We start from the raw sequence: 26,543 nt of genomic DNA on the forward strand, positions 1-26,543 counted from the left end.
GGAGATAGAGTACAAGAAGTACAAGATAAAGAAAGTAAAACTTGAGGTGGAGAAACTGGAGTATGAAAAGAAGGTAATTCAGTAACGTAATTCATCATGGGAAACAAACTAAAATGTTTCTTCCTTTATTCCAGGAAACAAACTAAAATGTTTCTTCCTTTATTCCAGGAAACAAACTAAAATGTTTCTTCCTTTTTTCCCTCAGGAACGGGAGAGCAGAAGATAGAAGGATGGAAGGAAAAAAAATTATTAAAAGAATAACTGAAATACAAGGCCTGTTATTTCTTTGTTCAGGCAAAAAATTGGTCTGTGATGGCCTCTCTCACAGCCCTGCCAGTAGGGTAGTCGAGGGTGATGGGGTCCACCACATCAGGGGGTTGTTGGTCGACAGGAGGGGCCCTCTCCCTCCGTATGGTGGCGACATTGTGGAGCACAACACATGCTGCAACAATCCTGCTAGCTCGGTCTGGGGCCACTCTGAGCCCACGAAGGCAGGTGAAGCGGGCCTTCAGGATGCCAAATGTCATTTCTATCCTGACCCTGGTTCTGGAAAGGGCCACGTTGAATCTAGTTTGTGGCCCTGCATCAGGGTCAGGATAGGGGGTCATCAAGAAGGGCTGGCAGGCATATCCCCTGTCACCGACAAGCACTCCACTGAACAGCCCTGACGATAAAAAGGAATGATGCCATGATCAGTATCACAGAATGCAGTTTAAAGAACATAAGACATATATGCAGAGTAAAGTTGCCATACCTTGCTCCAGTCTGTGGCACAGTGTGGACTCCCTGAAGATCCGGGAGTCATGGACCGACCCAGGCCACTTGGCGTCGATGCTCGTGACCATGCAATTATGGTCACATGTCATCTGCAAAAGCATTTGTGGTTAACAATCCACAAGATAATAGTATTGAAGTCATTGTAGCATCAATGTGCATTTGACTGGACCTGTGCTGTGTCATTTTGTCCTTATGTGCATATATTTCCACATGTGCTAAAAGGGAATTACTTTTAATTATCCAGGCTACTGCATTTCCTGCAATGTGCCAGTATGACCAAACAATTAGTACCCTTGTTAGATAACTTTATTTATTCCCAAGGGGAATGTTTAGTGTTACAGCAGCTATCACATAAATGACAGACTTACACGAGACACACGTAGCTTAAAACAAACACAATGAGGTGTGTGGATTACCATAGAGATATACATATGTGTATTCCCATGCCTGGAAATGAATTGCGTTACTGAATTACCTTCTCATACTCCAGTTTCTCCACCTCAAGTTTTACTTTCTTTATCTTGTACTCTATGTCAAGCTTTTTGTATTCTATATATATATATACACACACACACACACACACACACACATGGACAGTACTATACTAGATGAAAATAAGTGGAGAACTAACAAACGGTTACAAGTTCTAACTTAAGGCAACATATTGCTATTAAGTGCCAAATTGAATGTACAATGTGTATTGCAAATTACCATTGCAAACTTTACCTGAACGTTGAGGCTGTGGAATGACTTGCGGTTGACATAGTCCGCTTCATTCTCACCCAGACGTGCGGAGATGGGAATGTGCGTACAATCTATGGCACCGATCACTCTGGGGAACCCTATGACGGGAGTAGGCTGCATTTAATATACAATAGTATACGTCATAGGGTGTACATTATTTATAGATGAAGTAGTTAAATAGGTTGATGTATATTTTACCTGCTATGGCATAAAACCCCTCTTTAACAGACTGCGTCGGCAAGTGGCCAGGGAACACAACAAATCCATCCAGCATGTCTGTGAGGGCACGTGCCACTTTATGGATGGCATTGCAGACTGTATTCTTGCTTAGATTTTCAGCATCACCCACAGCATACAGGTAGGTACCCGTGGCGAAGTACCGCAGGGTAATGCAGATGGTTTGGGGCACTGTGAGCGCACGACTCCGACGTGTGGCACTGGCCACATACGGGTCGAGCAGCTGACACAAATATGCCATGCTCTCCGTCGAGAATCTGTATCGTTCATACAGGTACTCATCAGGGAAAGCAAAGGGGTTTTGGCGGCCCCTGAATACGCGTTCTCTTCGGAGGGATCCTCTCACGATCCGCGCACCAAGCTCCACTGGATTCTCTTCGAAAGGGCATGTCATTTTCCAAGAGAGCTGATTGGTCAGTGGGCGGTGCTTTTACACCCGGCGATCTGTATCTCGAACATAACCTGCTCCGGAGCAGGTTAGCGGTTCAGCATAAGTTACCATGGCGATGTGCCCCGCTAAAAAGTGAACCACCGTCGTAGTCCTGAAAACCCAGGGTTAAACCTGAAGTTACCTCGCTAACCCGAAATCCCGCTTCGTAGTACAGGCCCCTGCAGGTTACCAGAGTAGAAACACCTGCAGTTACCAGAGTATAAACACCTGCAGTTACCAGAGTAGAAACACCTGGAGGTTACCAGAGTAGAAACACCTGCAGGTTACCAGAGTAGAAACACCTGCAGGTTACCAAAGTAGAAACACCTGCAGGTTAGCAGAGTAGAAACACCTGCAGGTTACCAGAGTATAAACACCTGCAGTTACCAGAGTATAAACACCTGCAGTTACCAGAGTAGAAACACCTGGAGGTTACCAGAGTAGAAACACCTGCAGGTTACCAGAGTAGAAACACCTGCAGGTTACCAAAGTAGAAACACCTGCAGGTTAGCAGAGTAGAAACACCTGCAGGTTACCAGAGTAGAAACACCTGCAGGTTAGCAGAGTAGAAACACTTGCAGGTTAGCAGAGTAGAAACACCTGCAGGTTAGCAGAGTAGAAACACCTGCAGGTTACCAGAGTATAAACACCTGCAGTTACCAGAGTATAAACACCTGCAGTTACCAGAGTAGAAACACCTGGAGGTTACCAGAGTAGAAACACCTGCAGGTTACCAGAGTAGAAACACCTGCAGGTTACCAAAGTAGAAACACCTGCAGGTTAGCAGAGTAGAAACACCTGCAGGTTACCAGAGTAGAAACACCTGCAGGTTAGCAGAGTAGAAACACTTGCAGGTTAGCAGAGTAGAAACACCTGCAGGTTAGCAGAGTAGAAACACCTGCAGGTTACCAGAGTATAAACACCTGCAGTTACCAGAGTAGAAACACCTGGAGGTTACCAGAGTAGAAACACCTGCAGGTTACCAAAGTAGAAACACCTGCAGGTTAGCAGAGTAGAAACACCTGCAAGTTACCAGAGTAAAAACACCTGCAGGTTAGCAGAGTAGAAACACCTGCAGGTTAGCAGAGTAGAAACACCTGCAGGTTAGCAGAGTAGAAACACCTGCAGGTTACCAGAGTAGAAACACCTGCAGGTTAGCAGAGTAGAAACACCTGCAGGTTAGCAGAGTAAAAACACCTGCAGGTTACCAGAGTAGAAACACCTGCAGGTTACCAGAGTAGAAACACCTGCAGGTTAGCAGAGTAGAAACACCTGCCCCCGAGTAGAAACACCTGCAGGTTACCAGAGTAGAAACACCTGCAGGTTAGCAGAGTAAAAACACCTGCAGGTTACCAGAGTAGAAACACCTGCAGGTTAGCAGAGTAGAAACACCTGCAGGTTAGCAGAGTATAAACACCTGCAGGCACCAGAGTAGAAACACCTGCAGGTTAGCAGAGTAGAAACACCTGCAGGTTACCAGAGTAGAAACACCTGCAGGTTAGCAGAGTAGAAACACCTGCAGGTTACCAGAGTAGAAACACCTGCAGGTTAGCAGAGTAGAAACACCTGCAGGTTACCAGAGTAGAAACACCTGCAGGTTAGCAGAGTATAAACACCTGCAGTTACCAGAGTAGAAACACCTGCAGGTTACCAGAGTAGAAACACCTGCAGGTTAGCAGAGTAGAAACACCTGCAGGTACCTAGAGTAGAAACAACTGCAGGTTAGCAGAGTATAAACACCTGCAGTTACCAGAGTAGAAACACCTGCAGGTTACCAGAGTAGAAACACCTGCAGGTTAGCAGAGTAGAAACACCTGCAGGTACCTAGAGTAGAAACAACTGCAGGTTAGCAGAGTATAAACACCTGCAGTTACCAGAGTAGAAACACCTGCAGTTACCAGAGTAGAAACACCTGCAGGTTACCAGAGTAGAAACACCTGCAGGTTACCAGAGTAGATACACCTGCAGGTAGTAGCTGGAGGAGAAGGATGTCTAGACTTCTCGTCTTGAGCTGCTTCCCCCCAGACCCAGACTCAGATAAGCAGAATTTAATGGAAGAGTAAAATTAATTGAATTGAACTGAACTAATTGATCACATAAAGTCAGCGGATTTAGATGCAGTTGAATTTATTACTTGCTACAGTTTTTAAAGACGACTTCCACAAATATTTTGTTGAGCATTACTTTAGAAAGTGGCGTCTGGAAGCTGCTCTTTGTTATTAGATTTGATGCGATAGCATAAAAGTGTGGGATGGAACTCACTTTTCATTCATAGCTGGGAAAAGTGAAGCAGCGTGAGCTAACAGCCCTGTAGAAAATGAAAGTAAGTTACCTAATTATGATGTCACAGACACAACAGAGGCTGCAACTCACAGATAAACAGATGACAACATCCTTGGTCAAACGGTGCTAAGTCATCACTTATCCTAGAAAATAATTATTAATTATTTTAAAAAAAACATTTTTTACATGAGCGGTGAAGCTAAGATTTTAGATCAAAATCAAACCACTTTGTGTTGTTTAAGAGTCGGACGTTGTGTTGTCTGATGTGGATTTTCTTATTTTGCCTTATTTATGTTGACAAATACAAAAGAAATCCTTTACTGTACATCTCCCACTCTTTATATACAGTAGAAGTGAGGAGGGACTTTTCCTGATTACACGCCTCGGTCTGCGAGCACTTTGTTCTGCCACGTAAATCTATTAACGAGTAAAAAAAACCAGATCAACGACAGTAAAACAGCAGCATGTTGAGTGCACATAAGCACTCACATGCACTCACTTTTTGCCCTAGTTCTAAAAATCATTTTACATTCCTATGTAAGATAGTCATTTGTGACTATCTCCATATCAACAAACAATGACTGCTATTATGTTCGCACTGTTTCCTCCTTTGAGTTTAACAACAAAAGAGATGGTATCTCTGTATATATAATTACATTCTGTGGCTAAGGTCTTGTGTTACTTGATTAACTACTTGTTAGGTTATTATGTGTCGTTTCTCTCTTAAGACTGGTGTTACAGTCGGACTCAAGTGAACTCATGTGAAATCCAGGAGAAATATGGATACACATGATTACAGCACAGCATTATTTGTGTGCACTGGTGCACATCTGCAAAATTCCTGTAGTACTCCTGTCATGTAGTATTCATGTATTTCTGAAGAATCTGATGCAACAGGCCTCATTCAGGCACAGAAAGTGAAAGTGAAAGTGGGAGTGAGCAGGAAAATCCCTGCAGAGCATCTCCTCTTATAAGAGCCGGAGTTGCTCCGTCAGAGGAGTCTTAGACAGCAGACCTGCTCAGTGTCAACGTCCCATCACAGCCCAGAGATGGAGGCTTTCAGACGGATAACCATGAGAGCCAAGAGATGGAGGAAACCTGGGAGGAGCTGCAGCACAACCACACTTTTAGAGGAAAACAACAACAATGACCAACAGGACGGTGAGTGTTATTATCTGTTATGTTATTATCTGCCATCAGTAGTAGAAACAGGTGTTCTGCTTCTTTACATGCATGACAAGCAGGGCCCAAGCCTCCTGGGGCCCTTAGCAAAATGTGATTTTGGGGCCCTCTATTACTGCCAATAATACTGATTATTGATCATTCACACACCCACTATAAACTTATTTCATGTTCTTTCCTGTCATTACAAATACACTTGTAAAACTAGATGTAAGAACTTTTTGTTGTAGTTAGATTGTAATCCACAGTGATTAAGACCATGGAAGCAAAAACAGATTAACAAACCTGCAGAATAATATTTCAATTAATATTGATCAAAGTCAGCAACTGCCCCTACTGGCCACACAGAGAAGCAACAGATAAAAGGTCAAAGGTCACAGTTGCAGCAGAGTTGTTTCCATCATCCTACTGTCAGACTGGCAGGTTTTTACCATCTATGGTTTTTAATCTGAAATGGAGAAAATTCAGCTACAAGAGCGGCCTGGGGTTGATTTACACTTAATATTTAAAATGATATAGTACTAAGTGTGATACTGAGTGTCATCTACAGTGTAGACCTACTAAAAGAAACAACATAATCAAATAGATCATTTATAAACCATTTACTGTAAACTCGTCATCCACTTTATTTTTGGTTTTAAATAAACTGCAACAGCAACGTGCAACAATTTGAAGTGGAACAACAATTAAGTGCAACAACAAAGTACTACAAAAACTAGAACTATAATTAAAATCACTCAACTTAGATAAACAGTACCTCGTCATTATGTTCTCCAGATAAAATTCAAATGTCCAAAAACAGACATTATTAAATAGAATAAACAAATAAAATAAAACAAATACTTAAATAATGATGTAAATGAACAGAGGTACCAGAAACAAGGTAAGGAGAATTGTTTAAAAATCAAATATTAAGTTAAAGGAGCTTGAGGCTCCTTTTAAGAAATGAGACTCTCTAGCGCCACCCTTCACCACGACGGCCGTTGGGGGTACTGCAGCCAACAGTGAAGCCGGCACGGGAGAACGGGGAGAACGCACATGCAGCGTCATGTGACGTCACATCCGCAGCCCAGCGCGGGAAATTCGGGACCGAATTGCAGCACATTTTGCAGCACACAGCCTGTTCAAGGCAAAGGAGAGATACACTAGAGGAATCATTCTTTTGGGTTTGGAACGCTTCATCTGACATTATTACTAGAAAACTTAAAATGTATACGGATTTTTTTCATAAATCTTGCCACAATCCGGCCTCAAGCTCCTTTAAATAATCTTCTTCTGAAAACAATGTAAAAATGTGCAAAAGCTTTGGTAAAATTAGGGAGAAAAAAATCTAAATAATGATTGTGTTTTTGTACAATAACATACCTTTGATAACGTATGAATCATCACTCACACATAAAAAACTAATTTTATTTTTTACATTATTTTTTTTTAACTCTTGGGGGCCCCCTAGTGGTCACGGGGCCCTAAGCAGCCGCTTAGTTCACTTATGCCTTGGGCCGGCTGTGATGACAAGGAAAGACCAGATATGGGCTGCTGTGATTACTCACTGTTTGGTCAGATCTTGATTTAGGAGATGGAATTGATCTGTTTAAATAACACTTAAATAGGACTGTGATTGTCAAAAATGATATCTGTGTCTGTAAGACCTGACCTGACGTCTGATCATGCTTTAAAACAAGCACACACACACACACGCACACGCACACGCGCACGCGCACGCGCACACGCACACGCACAGACACAGACACACGGTGGAGCAGCTTTACTTCATGTATGAATCACAGCTGTAGTAAAGTTGTAGGATTTCCGTCTCCTTGGAAACGGCTCTATTGATAGACTGACTGCTCCGTCATCAGAAAGCAGTGTAGACATGTTCAAATAGCTGTATTTATTCCTGGCTGTTGATTGATCCGTGACCCCTGTCACCTGTGACGTCTCTTAGCCCATATAGAGAATGTGACACAAATCTTTTTTCACATATACTGGCTGCGCCCTCGATTACAAGTTTTTTGGAAATAACCTTTGTGCTGTCTTCGGGTCAAGGAAGGAGGAATGGAAGAATGGAGGAAGGAAGGAAGGAAGGAAGGAAGGAAGGAAGGAAGGAAGGAAGGAAGGAAGGAAGGAAGGAAGGAAGGAAGGAAGGAAGGAAGGAAGGAAGGAAGGGGAAAAACAAGGAAGGAAGGAAGGAAGGGAGGAAAGAAAGGAGGAAGGAAAGAAGGGAGAAAAGAAGGAAGGAAGGAAAGAAGGGAAAAAAGAAGGGAGAAAAGAAGGAAGGAAGGAAGGGAGAAAAGAAGGAAGGAAGGAAGGAAGGGAGGAAAGAAGGGAGGAAGGAAAGAAGGGAGAAAAGAAGGAAGGAAGGGAAGAAGGGAAAAAAGAAGGGAGAAAAGAAGGAAGGAAGGAAGGGAGAAAAGAAGGAAGGAAGGAAGGAAGGGCGAAAAGAAGGACGGAAGGAAGGAAAGAAGGAAGGAAAGGGGAAAAGAAGGAAAGAAGGGAGAAAAGAAGGAAAGAAGGGAGAAAAGGAAGGAATGAAGGAAATAAGGGAAAAAGAAGGAAGGAAGGAAGGAAGGAGTAAAGAAGGAAGGAAGAGAGAAAAGAGGAAGGGAGAAGGAAGGAGAGAGCAGGAGGAAGGAAGGAAGGAAGGAAGGAAGGAAGGAAGGAAGGAAGGAAGGAAGGAAGGAAGGAAGGAAGGAAGGAAGGAAGGAAGGATGGGAGAAAATAGGAAGGGAGAAGGAAGGAGAGAGCAGGAGGAAGGAAGGAAGGAAGGAAGGAAGGAAGGAAGGAAGGAAGGAAGGAAGGAAGGAAGGAAGGAAGGAAGGGAGAAGGAAGGAGAGAGCAGGAGGGAAAGAAGGAACAGGAGAATTAGGTCATTTTGACCCAAAGACAGTACAAGGGTTAGTTTTCCACACTCTCTTGAAAATTCTGACGTGTAAACTAGTTCCAAATCCTATGACTGCTTTGTTCGGTCCTCCTAGCGATGAAGATCCCCGGATGATTCTTCTACTGAGTCATATGATCTCTTTCTTGCTCCTGGCCAGGCGGCCCACACACACACTCATGGCTCCCAGACATTATGCACCGTCTTACTCTAGAGAAGATAAGATTTTCAATTAGAGGAAAATCAGAGGGTACATTTTATAAGACCTGGCAACCCTTTTTGACTTATTTCCATGATTCTCATACAACATAGATTATACCGTGAGAGAGTGAACACGGCGGACCCTTGACGTTTGAGAAGCTCAGGGTTTAGATATTACTACGCCTGCCAGCTTTGTTTTCCTCTTTTTGTGTGCCTTTAACTTATATCTTTAAAGATTTGGGTGGGGGGTCGGGGGTGGGTTGTTGGGGTCACTGTACTACCTCAAGATTCCAAGATCTCTTTTTCTTTTTTCTCTTCGGTAAGACAACACAATTTTGATACCACCTCAACCTGCATCAGCACAACCTTCAGTGGGGGGTATTTTTAGGGCCCGAGCACTGACAGTAGGAATTTGTTTGGTTTGATGTACATGCACGAAAATCGGTACACACCTGTATCATGTCGCAACTTAAAGAAAAGTCTCTTGGCGCCATGGCCCAAACCGAACAGGATGTCGGCCATTTTGAATTAATCGTGTCATTTTGGCGAAATTTATGCCATTCCTTCGGCAGTTAATACGGCCCGAACCGTAACGTGCACCCAGGTGTGTTATACATCAAAATGTTCATCTCCATCCTGCAATGATGCGCATTACTTTTCTCTTTCAAAAGTGTTACCGTGGCGACGCAAGACGCCAAAAAGCGCTCCCCCCTTTCATCTCCATATTTTGATAGTTCCCCAAAAGTCACCAAAGTTTGCACACAAGCCAGGTCTGGCGATACATTTGATATTTCATGGTTTGCATTAATGGCCGTGTCCTAACGGCTCAACAGCGCTCCCTAGAAAACTTTTCTCTGCCATAACTTTTGAAAGGTTTGACATAAAGAGTTGTGGGTGGTGTCATTGGACTCGGTTTTGAGTCCTTGACCATAATTAGTGCGGATTAGCCCCGCCCCTTGTTCTGATTGGTTGATATTTCATAGTTCCTATTTTCTGCTATAACTTTTGAATGGTTTAACATAGGAAGTCGTGGGTGGTCATTTCTGATATGCTTATGGGGGGCGGTGGCCGTGAGTGCGAGGGCCCGTTCATCGCTGCTTGCAGCTTTAATTGTTTTGGTTATGGTTGTGATATACATTCTCAATGAATCATTGATACTTTTATATTCATTGTGAAAAATTATAAAAAGGATTTGAAACAAAGAGTCCAGAATGTGTCAGATTGTGACATAATAACGTATTTTTCTCTCTTGGCTCCTCCCAACCAAGCGGGCCACAGGTACGCCCCCCCCAAGCCCCCCGAGCCCCCCGAGCCCCACGACGGTGCTGAACAACAACTCCTGCAGAATCTTCTTGCAAAGTCCTCCAGAATGGATCTGAGGGACTCCAACTATGAGAAGCAGAAGCTCTGCGTGGATCAGCTGATCCAGGCGTTTGTGTCCCAGAGCTTCCCCGACCCCCCCGCTGACCCAGACGGGAGCCTGGGAGAGCACCTGACACATGTGATGGAGGCAGTGGTGCACAAGCTGGAGACGCACGGTCCCGTGATCTCCCGGGAGGAGAGCAGGATCCTGATGGACCACTGCCATCGCCACACCTTCACTCACCTGAACACGCTGCTCCAGAGGGTCAACGCCCCTAGAAACACCTTTCTGCTGATGAACTGGGTCTCACATACATATCTGGGGTGAGTAACTGTCTGTTCATGTGTGTTTACTCATGTGGTGATTTAGCGTCTGCCCTACCCAGGAAATCTGGAATTGTTTTGCACTTCATATGCAAATAAACAGTAATAAAGAAACAGAGGGAAGGAGGAAAGTAAGAGAGATGTGGCAGGTAAAGGGCTTTCCCAAATCCACCATCTGAGTCTGAAAACACGAAAAACATCTTAGCTTGTTCCCTCAATAGAGGTTATGCAATGACGTCACTTCCCCACTGGACCAGCCCCCTTACTCTCACTGAGTGGCAAAAACAGTTGCAACTAGTGGAGAAGACGGGATAACAGACGATTATCAGCTTAAATTAAAGGCAGTTGGACTTGACAGTGACCCGTACAGTTACCCCAAGAACCAGTGGTCCATGGACATTAATATTTGGTACAGTTACCAAGAACCAGTGGTCCATGGACATTAATATTTGGTACAGTTACCCCAAGAACCAGTGGTCCATGGACATTAATATTTGATACAGTTACCAAGAACCAGTGGTCCATGGACATTAATATTTGGTACAGTTACCCCAAGAACCAGTGGTCCATGGACATTAATATTTGGTACAGTTACCAAGAACCAGTGGTCCATGGACATTAATATTTGGTACAGTTACCAAGAACCAGTGGTCCATGGACATTAATATTTGGTACAGTTACCCCAAGAACCAGTGGTCCATGGACATTAATATTTGGTACAGTTACCAAGAACCAGTGGTCCATGGACATTAATATTTGGTACAGTTACCAAGAACCAGTGGTCCATGGACATTAATATTTGGTACAGTTACCAAGAACCAGTGGTCCATGGACATTAATATTTGGTACAGTTACCAAGAACCAGTGGTCCATGGACATTAATATTTGGTACAGTTACCAAGAACCAGTGGTCCATGGACATTAATATTTGGTACAGTTACCAAGAACCAGTGGTCCATGGACATTAATATTTGGCCACGAATCCAGTTTCCTGATATGTATATGTACTTAATTTCTACGCCGGGGAAATACACAAGTGACTGGAGCAAAAAATGCATATTACAATAATGAAATACCAGCGATGGTAATATTATGGTACTGAGAGTATCCAAGTTGTGTGACATACAGTACAAAGTACCTGTTGCATTGCACATTGCCCTGGTACGTACGAATTAAAACAGATAATTAACATTAAGACAAACTACATAGGTTTAAGCCTGGTTGTGATAACAGTGTTGTTCCTCCAATAGCCATGATATAAAATATTTGGTGAAAGAGGTCAGAGTCTTCTCCTCTTCTGAATACAAAAGTGAATATGGAAATGAAACATGATAGATAACAGAGTTCTGATGTTTGCAATGTTTTCCCCAGACAGGAGATGCTTGATAATCCCGACCAGCGGCTGCTGCATGAGTGGGAAACCAAGGCCAAGGTCAAACTGCTGGAGAGCGTGCAGGTACATGTCTGGATGTTCTTATTACTCAACATGTTTTACACTCATTTTAGTGGCGTAGCAGCGCTCACAAAAACATCTGCATGAGCTTCGGTCCGGCTGTAGCGCGTTAGGATCGGTCTTACGTCCCATTTGCGACGGCAGCGTCACCACAGACAGCTTTCCCAAGATTACTATTGCAACAACACATCATCAGTAGGGTAAAGCTAACCTGTCTCACGACGGTCTAACCCCAGCTCACGTTCCCTATTAGTGGATGAACGCTTGGTGAATTCTGCTTCACAATGATAGGAAGAGCCGACATCGGAGACGCCAGAGTTTAATATGACATTAATATGACAGAACAAGTAAAACAAGCATTTTTTGGAACACAAATGATCCATAATGTTTAGAATAGAGGGTATGCATTGATGTCACTTTCCCACTGGACCAGCCCCCGTATCGCACTGTAAGTAAAACAGCTGCAATTAGTGGAAAAGACGGGATAACAGCCGATTCTCGGTTTAAATTAAAGGCAGTTGGACTTGACAGTGACCCGTACAGTTACCCAAAGAACCAGTGGTCCATGGACATTAATATTTGGTACAGTTACCCCAAGAACCAGTGATCCAGTGATGCTAGGATCCTGATGAGAGTGCGCAAATATGACCACATCACTCCCATCCTCCACTCACTGCACTGGCTCCCCATCTCCTCCCGGACTGAATACAAGATCTCCCTACTCACCTACCAATGCATCCATGGCAACGCACCCCCTTACCTCAAGGAGCTGATCCATCCTCAGCCCCCCACTCGCACCCGTTCAACAAACAAGAACAACCTCCTCAAACCCACCTTGACGAAACTGGTCACAATGGGAGACCGGGCCTTCTGCTCCGTTGCCCCTAAACTGTGGAATACCCTCCCCGCCCACCTGAGAGAACCACCGACAATTGACTCTCTTTAGAGAGGGCTCAAAACCCACCTTTTTAAGAAAGCATATGCCAGCTATGATAAATGATTTTATTCTATTTTTTTTATTTTATTTTATTATTATTATTATTTTTTTTTTAATTTTTAAATTTTTTTTTCTTGTAGCACTTTGAGATTCTCGAATGGAAAGTGCGTTATAAATTTAATTTATTATTATTATTATTATTATTATGATCCATGGACATTAATATTTGGTACAGTTACCAAGAACCAGTGGTCCATGGACATTAATATTTGGCCACGAATCCAGTTTCCTGATATTTTTTATGTACTTAATTTCTACGCCGGGGAAATACACGAAGCAAAGCTTGAAGGCAGACAAAAGTCTTGACGTTTGGTCCGAAGGCAGGATTTGTTTGTGAAATTAAAGTGATGAGGACACCGAACTTTATGATTTGACCGTTTAACGTTAGCTACCCAAAAATCCAACATTACCTGATACAAAATGGGAACCACAAATCCACGTTTCGGTGTCTGGAATCCAGTTGTTTCTGTGAATTGCAGTGATCCATTTGTCTCTCTTAAGATTATTTTTGGGCAGTCTGTAAAACGATAACTCTGATTTCTTGCTAAATCTATGAGTACAGTCGATCGCACAACAGCTCTTTCCCATTTTAGATGTTTTCCAGTTGCTCAAACTGAAAGTTTACGCTGACACTCAGTCTTTCTGACACTCAGTCTTTCTGACACTCAGTCTTTCTGACACTCAGTGTGAAGTTGCATCTGTGACGTCATGCTCATTCCCTCTATTAGCTCAAGTGTGCTCACCTGACGTAACGCGTGTCTGCAGATCCATGTCCGGGGGTCGCTGGGTAAAGTCCTGGAGGTTGACAGAGCCCAAACGCATCACGGTGAGGAAGCCTACGTTGGACTCTACGTGGACATCATTCAGGTACCTTTGTGTATTTGTGTTTGTACTGGATTGCGTTCGTGTCCTGCAAAATCACATCTACTTTCCAACAAGTTTAACTTTGCTCACACATATTGTTTTGCTTTTAAATCTGTTTTTAAAGTGCATTGGTGCCATGACCAAAGCAGCGGGTGACATCAGCTCAGAACTGCACACTCAGGTGTGGGAGGTTTGTCTCCGAGAGCTGCTGGTGTTGGTCCGGAGGTGAGTCTTTGATCCCTGCATGCACGACGTGGCCACAACGTCAAGAACGGCAAGCAAGTTGGATGTGCTTGATGTTGCGCGTTTCCTTGTTCACGCTGCACATTGTGGGCGTTGCAGATACACAGAGGAGCAGACTGAGGCGCTCGCAGAGGAAACAAAGACGTGGTTGGGAAACAGAGGCAACCTGGAAACGATACGCTTCCTCAAGACGCTGAAAACATGCAAAGAGCTCAGGTGAGCACGGTCGGCTTTGCATCTCTTTGCTAAATAGAATCCAGGTTAAATAATCATTAGTGCTGACAGGCGATTAAAAAAATGTATCTAATTAATTACAGGATTTATAATTAATTAATGTAATTAATTGCATTTTAATCTCATATCTGGTAAATGTCCCCAAATAAAGAATTTGAATTCTAGGACATTGCAAAATTGCAGTGCATGACTTATCAATTGAATACACTAAGAAGAGAAGATTTAAAATCCACATTTTTGTGCATTCCTGCAGCTCTCAGTAGTGAGGACTTTATGAGCTTCTTCAACAGTAAAATCGCGAGAATTAGAGAAGAAATCAACCAGCCGGTTGTGGGCGTTTCTTCAGCTTTAGCGACTTCCCTACGCTCTGACTTGCCTCTAGACTGTTTTGATCCTATAGACCTCCCTGAGCTGACCTCACTCGTCAATAGAGCTAAGTCAACCACATGTATGTTAGACCCCATCCCGACTCGACTATTCAAACATATTTTTTCTCTTATTGGTACGACAATACTGGACCAAATTAACCTATCCCTAAGTTTAGGATATGTACCACAGGTTTTCAAAGTGGCAGTAATTAAACCTTTACTTAAAAAACCTTCTCTTGACCCAGACACCTTAGCTAATTATAGACCAATTTCCAACCTTCCATTTGTGTCTAAAATTCTGGAAAAGGCAGTTTCAAGCCAGTTATGTGACTATTTGTATAGAAATGATCTGTTTGAAGTCTTTCAGTCAGGGTTCAGAATGCATCATAGCACAGAGACAGCACTGGTTCGAGTCACGAATGACCTCCTTATGGCCTCAGATAAGGGATTAGTGTCCATACTGGTTCTACTGGACCTCAGATAAGGGATTAGTGTCCATACTGGTTCTACTGGACCTCAGTGCTGCTTTTGACACTATAGATCATGGCATTTTACTGCACAGGTTAGAGCATGTTGTTGGGATTAAAGGGACAGCTCTATGTTGGTTTAAATCATACCTATCTGACAGGTTCCAGTTTGTTCATGTACATGAGGTTTCTTCAGAACAGTCAAGGGTCTGTTATGGTGTTCCGCAGGGTTCAGTGCTAGGGCCAATCTTGTTCAGTTTATACATGCAGCCGTTGGGAAGTATAATCCAGAATCACGGCATACACTTTCATTGTTATGCTGATGATACGCAGCTCTACTTGTCTATGAAGCCGGATGAAACAGAACCGTTAGTTAAACTTCAGGCATGTCTTAGGGACATCAAGGACTGGATGTCCAGAAATTTCCTGCTTCTAAATTCAGATAAAACAGAGGTTATCATTCTTGGTCCAGAGCATCTTAGGAACGGATTAGATGGTGTTGCGATGGCTTCCAGTGCAACTGTGAGAAACCTTGGTGTTATTTTCGATCAGGATTTGTCGTTTAAACCATATGTCAATCAGGTTTGTAAAATAGCCTTTTTCCATCTCCGTAATATTGCAAAGATTAGGAAAATCCTCTCGCAGAGTGATGCAGAAAAACTAGTTCATGCGTTTGTATCTTCTAGACTAGATTACTGTAATGTGTTGTTAGCAGGATGTCCAAGTAATTTGCTGAATAGGCTCCAGCTGATCCAAAATGCAGCAGCACGAGTACTGACAGGAATTAGCAGGAGAGACCACGTCTCTCCAGTGTTAGCGTCGCTCCATTGGTTACCCGTAAAATTCAGAATCCAGTTTAAAATTCTATTACTTGCGTATAAAGCCCAAAACGGCTTAGCTCCGCATTATTTGCAAGACCTGATAGTGCCTTATGTTCCTGTCAGAGCTCTCCGTTCTCAGAGTGCAGGTTTACTCGTAGTTCCTAGAGTATCTAAATGTAGATTTGGAGGGCGGGCGTTCTGCTATCAGGCACCACTACTATGGAACCAACTTCCAATCTGGGTTAAGGAGGCTGACACCACCTCCACCTTTAAAACTAAACTTAAAACATTTCTGTTTAGTAAAGCCTATAGTTAGTGTTTAGTAAACCTCTAGCTGGTGTTGGTAAATCTCTAGGTAGTGTAAACTTTAGTGTGTCAGAGTCGCTCCTGTAGTTTCTTGTGCTGGCCCCCCCTTCTCCTCCCTTTTCTCTCTTTTGTCCATGTTGCAGCATCCTTTGCCGGACACCGGAACCTGCAGGTGGTCGTGGGTGGCTTGTAGCTTGCATTACGGAGCACAAGTCTTTCCCTGACCCTGCACCCCAAACTGGGACTTGCTGATTGGGCCGGAGCTTCGGGAGCTGCATGCTGGCCTGCGGTCCCCACCCCTGGTCATCCCGTTGCTGGCCCCCCCTTCTCCTCCCTTTTCTCTCTTTTGTCCTGCAGGTGGTTGTGGGTGGCTTGTAGCTTGCATTACGGAGCACAAGTCTTTCCCCGACCCTGCACCCCAACCTGGGACTTGCTGATTGGGCCGGAGCTTCGGGAGCTGCGTGCTGGCCTGCGGTCCCCACCCCTGGTCATCCCGTTGCTGGCCCCCCCTTCTCCTCCCTTTTCTCTCTTTTGTCCTGCAGGTGGTCGTGGGTGGCTTGTAGCTTGCATTACGGAGCACAAGTCTTTCCCTGACCCTGCACCCCAACCTGGGACTTGCTGATTGGGCCGGAGCTTCGGGAGCTGCGTGCTGGCCTGCGGTCCCCACCCCTGGTCATCCCGTTGCTGCTTCCACCTGCCTGCTGTGCTGTTGCCGTCCCTGACCCACCAGTCTGGCCCTCGGCAGGAGGGTCCCCCCTTATGAGCCTGGTCCTGCTCAAGGTTTCTTCCCTCCTAAAGGGGAGTTTTTCCTTGCCACTGTTTGGCTTAAGGTTTTTCTCCCACTAGGGGAGTTTTTACCTGCCATTGTTTATGTAATAACTGCTCGGGGGTCATGTTCTGGGTATGGGTCTCTGTAAAGCGTCTAGAGACAACTCTGTTGTATTAGACGCTATATAAATAAAATTTAATTGAATTGAATTGAATTGAATTTTTATTGGTGAAGTGTGTTTCATAAATGAAATTCAAAATAAAAAGCTCAAGCACATGAGCAAACCAATTAGGCCAGGTGCATTATTCAAAAATGCAATGCAAATACAGTTAAATAAAAGTCATAAAATAAGGCTGAGTCTCAAATAGGCACTTAAGCAGACTCTCAATTCAAAATTAAAACTAAAGCTGACTCAATACAGCTATTCAAGTACTAGTAGCTGTTACGTTTACAGTGGAACTGGTCCGGACATGTTTAGTGTTTAAATGATAATTCAGGCTGGAGCAGCTCCGCTGATAGGAACATTCTTTTTTACAAAATGTACAAATCACCGCGTTCTTGTTGATAGTCCTGTCTTCTTTCTTTTTATACATAAACTTGCCGTTCAAAGGTCCAGCAAAGATTTGCTGAGTCTCCCCTGAGTCGTCCAGGTCTTCCCTCCTGCTGCTGTTTGACCAGCAGCAGGAGGGAAGTGACCTGTTACTGCCAGGTGAACTACGGCTCCCTCAATGGGACAAATTTAAAACGCTTGCGCATTTTGCCAATCATAATTAATTGCGTTAATTTTCATAATGCGTTAATCAGCATTGTAATTAATTAATCTAATAAAGGTGCTAAACAAACAGCCCTAACAATGATGCATGGTTTAATTTCCTCCCCTGTTTGGGTGCAGGCAGCACGTCCAGACCGGAGGAAAAGGCCTCCACACTTCTCTGCTCAAGGAGACCGTGAGAACGCTGGAAAACATGGAGGCTTTCACGCTGGAACGCCTGATGGAAATAGTCGCCGACATGGCAGAGGTACCAGTCTAACCTCAACGTTTTAGATAAATGGGACCATGAAAAATCATCTGTGCAGCGTTTAAAGCAGCATGGAACAAACATGTTTTCTGTCTTGCAGAGGATCATTAGAAATTACTTCAAATCTAGTAAAAGGGAGCTCCTCAACTTCACCGATTTGAAGACTTACTTCCCCAGGCTGTCGTATGTTTCGGATGAACAAAAGGTGAGTAAATCGTGGGTAAAAACTGGTAGTCAAACTGTTGTTCACGATATTATTCCTACATATGCAGTTAAATGTTTTTTCTCCTGAAAATTGATCCAATAAAGCAGCATTTCCTTCTGTTTTTCTGTCCCCAGAGAGTGATGGACGAGGCGTACAAGCTCATGGCTCACACTTACCTGAAGCATCTCACCCAGAACAGCCAGTCCCGGCTGAAGCGCTGGACCTGTGACCTCGGACTAGCCGTCCGCTGCGATGCTCAGCTGCTGCACTCGGCCATGTCGGAGCTGGTGAGCGGAATCATCCTCCCCCGCACACGTTTTCAGTCTTTTTACTGCAAAGCATGTATTAACTGCATGTACGATGTCGCGTCAGGCTCCTGGCGTCCAGCCGCGGAACGGGATGCTGCTCAAAGTCCCACAACTGGTGGCGTGTCCGTCCATAGATGTGCTGAAGCTGATCGTGGCAGAGATGGAGGAGGAGTGTGCTAAACAGAGGTACGTGACGCCGTCTGCACTGACACGGTGGCGACACGGTGGTCGTCTGATGCTTCAGGGTGGGAAACCATCACTAGACTGGAATGTAGGGGTGTAACGATACACTAATCTCACGATACGGTACAATACACGATATTGAGGTCACGATAACGATACGATATCATAGCAGTATTTTTTTAACAACCTTGAATGAGGAACATATGACTGGAAAAAATTGGTCTTTTATTTGAAAGACACAAAATACAAAACAATGCTGTGTGTTTGCCCTATTGTTACAGTTTGTAATGCTTTATAACTGTTTAAGTTTTAAAGAGAAAGCCAGGCCAACCATTTTCCACAAACTGAACTAAAAGTAAATGTCAGGTTTGCATTATGCATCTTCAGTTTCATACAAGTACAAATATTTAGCCACAAACTGAATAGTTTCTCTCATGTATGATTTGAATTTTTTCTTTTCCAGAAATTTAACAACTAAAATTAAATAAATAAAAGTAAATAAATACATACAATTTTACATCATAAAAAAGATTGATTCATGTTCACCTTATAAGTGTAAGAGATTTATTTTTGTTAAGAAGGTTATTTTGGTAATTCAGGGTTCATTATTTTATAAATATATTCTTTATATTCTGATGTAAATCAGGGACTATAATGACACTAGTCAGTTTATCTGTAGTGATTAGTCTGTTTTAGATTGGGCGGAGTGATACGGCACTAGGTGCTGTGTTGATGTTCTAAAATCCTACACTGTTGAGGGACATTAAAGTACACTGGAACTCAGCAGAAGTTGTCCCCGTGTTTATCCTACTCACCACCCCAAAAAGGTTTAATTTAATAACGTAAGGCTTAACTCTACACCAGCCTTACATCAGTAAAAGTTCAGAGCTCAAAACCCTGCAAGAGTCCCGTGATCGGGACCAAAACGGTACTAGTTTCTTCTGAGCGGAGCCAGATTTTGTTCCGCGGGTCGAGGTGCGGTCGGCATGCGTGGTCGGATACGCATTACTAGTCAACACAATAGATTAATATTAATAACCCAATATCACGATACAGTTTGTCACCTCCACGACACGTATCGTGACATATATTGTTGCACCCCTAATGACAGGTGAAGTCAGGAGTTCTGGTTTCCTTCACCTTGAATGTACCCACTTGAATGTTTTCCTTGGAGAGTTGAGGCTCTGCTCTATTTAAGCATACTCTTAAATTAAATACTTAATGATTCTTGAAAACCGCGCCAAGTTATGGGTAAGCCCTGAATTTAGGCATTGTGACGTAGAATTGTCAAATTGGTTTGATTCACTGCACGAATCGGCACAGCTTACTTTGTAATACTGTATTTGACCCGGTATTTGTATGTTTTGACCTTATAGAAACGTAATTCTCGTTAGTTGTGTGAAATAAGACCTGGAAACAGGCATTGTGGCTTACAGGACTGTCTCAGAAAATTAGAATATTGTGATAAAGTCCTTTATTTTCTGTAATGCAATTTAAAAAAACAAAAATGTCATACATTCTGGATTCATTACAAATCAACTGAAATATTGCAAGCCTTTTATTATTTTAATATTGCTGATCATGGTTTACAGTTTAAGATTAAGATTCCCAGAATATTCTAATTTTTTGAGATAGGATATTTGAGTTTTCTTAAACTGTAAACCATGATCAGCAATATTAAAATAATAAAAGGCTTGCAATATTTCAGTTGATTTGTAATGAATCCAGAATGTATGACATTTTTGCATTACAGAAAATAAAGGACTTTATCACAATAGTCAAATTTTCTGAGACAGTCCTGTCAAATTGTCAAATTGGTTTAATTCACCGTACAAATTGTTACAGATTACTTTTGTAATACTGTATTTGACCCGGTCTTTGTAAGTTTTGACCGTATAGAAAACGTAATTCGTAAGAATTGTAAGAATTGTAAGAATGAAATGTACCTGCTGGACTCTACTGCCCTTACTTTATAACAACTTGTGCTTTTTATTATTTTACCTCTTTTCTTATCATTTTATTTCATTGTATTTGTTATTTACTGTTTAATTGTGTCTTGCTGTTTTTAATGTTGATGTAAAGCACTTTGAATTACCTTGTGTTGAATTGTGCTTTACAAATAAACTTGCCTTGCCTTGTCTAACCCCGACTGCGTGTCCCTGATGTTTCCCCCAGCGAGGACGTGAAGCTCCTTCCCTCCCTGCTGCGATGGAAAGGTCTTCCTAGAGGGAAAGTGAGAGAGGTGATGGCCGCCCTACCGAGCAGTGAAAGCTCTGGCTCCGGCGGCTCGTGCTGCACCTGCCGCTGCTCCTGAACTTCTCTGCTGCCTGTCTGAGACGTTTGGGAGCTTTCTGCGTTAGTCCTGGTGAAAGGCTCTGTTCCCCAGGGAGAGAGCCACGCCGGAGGACGTCCGTGTGGATGTGACGTCCGCGTGGACGTCCGCGTGGACGTTTGCAGCTCCAGCCTGGAGAACCCATGGACGACTGTTAGAAATAGAAATGAGCACATGCTTGCCTCTTCTTTTCTTCATTCTTTACATGTGTGACTACGTTTACATGCAGTCAAAATTCGGGTTATTGCTAATATACCGGTTACTGAGACATTCAGAATATTCCGTTTACATGGTGATTAATCATTCAGGATATCTGGATCAAACCAGCGATGCACGGAAAACATCATGACGCAATTAACGTAATTTCCGCTTCTTCTTCCTGTATCCAAATTCAAAACAAATGCTGCTTCGCGCAACTTTTCTCTCACCTTCTTATAAATCTGGCTATCCCGGTACTTTCTACCGTCTACAAATGCAGAAATGTTCATATCCTTCATTACATTTATGAAGTGATTAGTCTCCTCCTGGTCTTGGTTTCTCCGTGTTTATAAGAACTTCCTGGACTCAAAACACCAGGATTCCTTGTGAACAGAGCATGTGCAGAAAACAAATTCATGTTCCGTTTGATGGGGATATTCAGTTTGGCGTTTACATGACTGAATATTCAGGTTTTAAAAGGAGTAACCCAGGGATCATATTGGGGTTTTTAAAAACCGGAATATGAGCAAATTCGGGTTATTCAAAGGGGTTATTGGTGTTTACATGGCTGTGCAAAACCGGGTTATTGCTAATATTCGGGTTTTAAAATGGTTATTGATGCATGGAAACGCAGTGTGTTTTTGAAGATATTTCGTGGAATTGTGGTGAATTTATATAACATCCAAAAACATCCAATTAATGTTACTTGATATTAGTTTAGGTACTCCATATTTTGATTTCAAGTAATACTCCAAAATGTGCAAAATAAAACAACAGGAACTTTTTTTGAATTAGTGAGAAAAACTCTGAAGTCGAGTTTAAAAATGAGTTTAAACATTTGCTTCATGTGTTAGCACTACAAGTATCTTGTTTTTATACATTATTATACATTACACTAATATTGGAATATTTATAAAGTTTTATATATAATTTATATATTTATATATAATTTATGTATATATACTTACATTTTTTTAAAGGCAGTTTGTTTTGTGTAATACTTATTTATACTTGTTATATTTTTTGTAAACATGTTTACACTTTTTGCACTGACATTTTTATACGTTGTAAAATGCTTTATTATTCTGAATTCATGCTGTTTTTGTTGTAGCAGGTGTCATAATTGTTTTAACGGGTTTAATTGTTTTCTAGTGCATTCAATGTAACTTTTATTTTCTATTTTTCTGAGTCTTAAAATGTGAATCTTTTTATCAATAAATGGAAAAAAATCAATCAAAAGTATGAAAGTAACTTTTTGACAGGTTAACTGTACTTTGAGGAACCAGCGCTAGATGGCGGTGACACCCTGTTAGAATAAACATCCACAGCACTGCGCTGTTCACACACTCCCTGGACACGGGGCCTGATCAGCTGCAAATGATGAATTTTCCAGGCACATTTATAAACACATGTGAAGTTTCTGAGTTTTTATTAAATACAGCTCCAGCAGACCTCCGTTTGAAAACAGCAGTTCCCTACATTTCAGTAGGATGAACCATAATGTACTGACTTCACAAAATTACTAGGCCCTATCATAAAACATCTTTACTCTATTCCTAGTTGAATAAATGATTTATCACAGTCAATCATTAACAAAAAACTAATTCACCATTAGGACAATGAAGTTATCATTACGTTTTGGTCCTTTGACTCTTCTGAGCAGTATTTAAAGAAACAACTAAAAACCAACATAACGGCATTAACAGCACAATAACAATTATAGCTGCAAGCAGCGGTGAGCGGCCCTCGCACCCTTGTGCACGTTCAGGCGTGCTGCAGTGGAAGCTTGTATGACTTGCATGTAGATTCTTCAGGCCTGGACATTTAGCGGATGACACCAGCCACGAGTCTTTATGTCAAACCATTCAGAAGTTATGACAGAAAGTAGGGACTATCAAATATGGACCAGTCAGATGAAGGGTGGGTGCGCTTTTTGGCGTCTAGCGTCGCCACGGAAACACTTTTGACTGAGAAAAGTGATGCGCATTATCGCAGGATGGAGACGCACATTTTGATGTATAACACACCTGGGTGCACATTACGGTTCGGGCCGTATTCACTGCCGAAGGAATGGCATAAATTGCGCCAAAATGACACGATTAATTCAAAATGGCCGACTTCCTGTTCGGTTTCGGCCATGGCTCCAAGAGACTTTTCTTTAAGTTGCGACATGATACAGGTGTGTACAGATTTTCGTGCATGTATGTCAAACCGTATTGTGGGGCTTGAGGCACGAAGTTTTCTAGGGGGCGCTGTTGAGCCATCTTGCCACGCCCACAGGCCTGGCTTGCGTGCAAAATTTGGTGACTTTTGGGGCACGTTTAGGGGGAAAAAAGGCCCTCATTTCGTTGGAAAAAGAAAGAAGAAAGTATATAAATTGCTCTTCCAGAGAATTCCATCGTATTCTAAAAGCCATCCCACTTCCTTTAATACAGCTGATACAGAATACATTCATATACTCAAATGTTTCAGTCAAAATTCCAGAACTAAAACTTGATGAAATACACATTAGTGACCAGAAATGTAATAACAAGATTATTGGAAAAGCTCTAAAATGCAAATTATTTTTTGATTTTAACTCACCAGCCAAATTAAAAATTGGAACTGACAAAATAATAACTAATCAATTCTGTACATTTATTAAATGGCCAATAGCCGCAAAAATAAAAGAAATGCAATTTAAGATTTTGAACAACGTATACCCAGCTGCTGAATTTCTGCGCAAAAGATTTAACTTTGTTGTAGAACCCTGTGGGTTTTGCCAAGAAGAGCCGTGTTGTGCCAAAAAGTGATTGCCTGCCAGAATCTGATTTCTTCTGATTTGTGGCCGCGGGAGCGCGCACAGCAGCCCGTTGAGCGATAGCGTTCAAACGTCAGATTTTCAGATTATGAAGCTCAAGAATGAGATCAAGTCATATTTAGGCAGAAACAACTTTTCATTAACTGTATTTGGCCTTCAATCAATTTTTGGCAGGTGAAAATGCCTATTTTGTGTTGTAATGGTCCTTTAAAAGAGTTAAAAGCAATCCTGTGAGCTCTAGTGTTTATATTATAAAGCTCAAGAATGAGATCAAATCATATTTAGGTAGAAAAAACCTTTCATTAACTGTATTTGGCCTTCAATCAATTTTTGGCAGGTAAAAAGACCCATTTTGTGGGGAGAAATCAGATTCTGGCAGGCAATCACTTTTTGGCACAACACCGGAAGCGGTCGAGCATTTGTTCTACTCTTGCCCAATCTCATTACAATTCTGGCAGGAACCTACAGCTGGTTAAACACTGGGATTGACAACACATCTTTTGACTCCAACCAAATCTTAATTTATGGATAATCTTCCAAGAAATATATCAAACATGGTCAACATAATTATTTTACTAGGTAAATATCACATACATAAATGCAAATGGAATAACAGCAAACCCTCCGTTGTACATCTGAAAAATGAATGTAAACTGTACTTTTGCGTCTCTTAAACTGATGTGTGAAAAAAACGATATTGCCAAAAGCTTATATGAAACAATGTCTATGTTTCTTAATTTTTATTAATACACTTCCGATAGCTTGCAGTAAATGTATCTCTTTTTTTGCTCTCAACCCCCCCCAAATGTTGAATATCTGTAGATAATTGATTGTTTTGTTTCATGTGCCTTTTATTGTATACCCTACAGAATTTTGTTCAATAAAGTTTGTAAAAAAAAAAAACGCTTTATGGCAGCAGCCATAGACATATTTACGTAGACACCACATCGAGTGTTCTTCGTTATATAATACATCCATGGTGTTCTTGCCCGCTGCTGCGATACGTCAACGTCGCCGCCATATTGGATGTTCAAGACTGCGCTGTAAACTAATACAAGTAAATGGACTTATTTTCATAAAGCGCCTTTCTACAAAGAAATTTATGTTTTACGTCTAATTTATTCATTCACACACGCACTAATATACTTGGGAAACAGTTAGGCACCAAATATAATATATTTAATTTTCTCAGATGGCAAAAATAAGAACTTTATTGATCCCACATAGGAGTAATTCATGTTATATCAGCTGTGGAGAACAAGGTAGTGCCGAAAAACAATAGATATCCCCCCTTTTTGAGAGACAGGTCTGTAATTTGTTGTTGTTTTATAGTTTGTCTCCAGTTTTGTACAACGGCATAACTTTAGCTATTTTCATGCTATTGGGGAATTGACCAGTTTGTAATGATAAGTTAAAAATATGCGTCAGAGGTTTGGAGATCCCGTCAACAACCTTTTTTTTTTTACTATTTTTCTATTTCATTATAGTCAGTTGATGTTTTGTTTTTGCATTTATTCACAATATCTATAATAAACAATATCTAAAATAATACATTTTCCTCCACAGGTTTAAGGAACATTGTGTTAGGATTTGTTGTTTCTATGAGATTGTCATTAGATGTCACTGGATCTGGGATTTTTTTTGCTAAATTTGGTCCAACATTTACAAAAAATGTATAACATTTATTAACCATTTCATCCAGGTTATGTATGATCTTATCATTTTCTATAAAATACTGCGGATAATTAATCTGCCTATAGTTATTTCTGATTATGCTGTTTAATATGTTCCATATACCCTTAATGTTCGTTTATTTTTGTTTTTCTAGTTTTTCTTTTTCTGACGATATTAGGGCCTTTTTGCCCCCCTAAACGTGCCCCAAAGGTCACCAAATTTTGCACGCAAGCCAGGCCTGGTGAAAAACGTTTCTTTTCCCGCCGTCCCTCAGACTTGTGGAGGATGGGGGTTGTCGCCACGTCCTCCTCTGCTCGTCACTTCACTCTGAGCACATTGCTTCTGCCCTGGGGCCGCGGCCTCTGGACCTGACGGGCTCCGGCCCCGAAACCAGAGACTGCAGGGACTCTGGAGGAAGCGCTGCGTGGGAGACACGCACAGCATCACCAGCAGCTTGGACTCTCCTTCTTGGTGGGATGGAGAGATGGAGAGGAACACCCTGTCATCCAAAGTCATTCAAAGATCATATTTACCTTTTTCTTTTTGGTTTTTCTTCGTGATTGGGTCTGATACATTTTGGCAACCTTCTATTACAGAAAGAAAGGCCCACAATGGTCACTGAAATAATCTAAAACATGGTTAAAGTAAGTAAAAAATAAAAATTTCCTGAAAGAAAGACTAACAAAAATCTGACACTGCATTTAAATGTGGTTCAATAGAATCATTTATAATGAGGCCTTTTGTCCTCCACCTCACTCTCTGCCCCATTTCTTGTCTACTAATTTTTTTTAATATGGACCACTAAAGCTGTTATTATGGCCACCACTGTTCTTTGTAAGAAAACATTTCTAAGTAAGTTCAATCTAGAAATAAAAATAAAATAA

General features: G+C 42.0%; 2 protein-coding genes across 2 annotated transcripts; one reads left to right on the plus strand and one right to left on the minus strand.

Moving 5' to 3' along the window:
* Positions 1-188: 188 nt before the first annotated feature.
* LOC133462718 (putative nuclease HARBI1) lies at positions 189-2,152 on the minus strand. Its single transcript, XM_061744106.1, has 4 exons — positions 1,720-2,152; positions 1,504-1,619; positions 755-866; positions 189-664 (listed from the first exon to the last, which is right to left on the minus strand). Exons 1-4 carry the CDS (start codon positions 2,150-2,152, stop codon positions 291-293), a joined length of 1,035 nt encoding a protein of 344 aa, XP_061600090.1. The 3' UTR covers positions 189-290.
* Positions 2,153-5,544: 3,392 nt separating this feature from the next.
* si:dkey-196h17.9 (uncharacterized) lies at positions 5,545-17,971 on the plus strand. Its single transcript, XM_061744278.1, has 7 exons — positions 5,545-5,632; positions 10,001-10,418; positions 11,790-11,928; positions 13,634-13,735; positions 13,857-13,957; positions 14,075-14,191; positions 17,833-17,971. Exons 1-7 carry the CDS (start codon positions 5,545-5,547, stop codon positions 17,969-17,971), a joined length of 1,104 nt encoding a protein of 367 aa, XP_061600262.1.
* The last annotated feature ends 8,572 nt before the right edge of the window (positions 17,972-26,543 follow it).

Source organism: Cololabis saira, chromosome 16 (assembly GCF_033807715.1).
Source record: "Cololabis saira isolate AMF1-May2022 chromosome 16, fColSai1.1, whole genome shotgun sequence".
NCBI classification, from domain to species: Eukaryota; Metazoa; Chordata; class Actinopteri; order Beloniformes; family Belonidae; genus Cololabis; species Cololabis saira.

Excerpts from the sequence above, each read along its gene's own strand:
- si:dkey-196h17.9 (XM_061744278.1), top strand. The coding sequence starts at position 5,545 with ATGAGAGCCAAGAGATGGAGGAAACCTGGGAGGAGCTGCAGCACAACC. Across the intron at positions 5,633-10,000 it reads CAACAATGACCAACAGGACG|CGGGCCACAGGTACGCCCCC; the intron begins GTGAGTGTTATT and ends CTCCCAACCAAG. Across the intron at positions 13,736-13,856 it reads TCTACGTGGACATCATTCAG|TGCATTGGTGCCATGACCAA; the intron begins GTACCTTTGTGT and ends CTGTTTTTAAAG.
- LOC133462718 (XM_061744106.1), bottom strand. The coding sequence starts at position 2,152 with ATGACATGCCCTTTCGAAGAGAATCCAGTGGAGCTTGGTGCGCGGATC. Across the intron at positions 867-1,503 it reads TCCACAGCCTCAACGTTCAG|ATGACATGTGACCATAATTG; the intron begins GTAAAGTTTGCA and ends ATGCTTTTGCAG. Across the intron at positions 665-754 it reads GTGCCACAGACTGGAGCAAG|GGCTGTTCAGTGGAGTGCTT; the intron begins GTATGGCAACTT and ends TTTTATCGTCAG.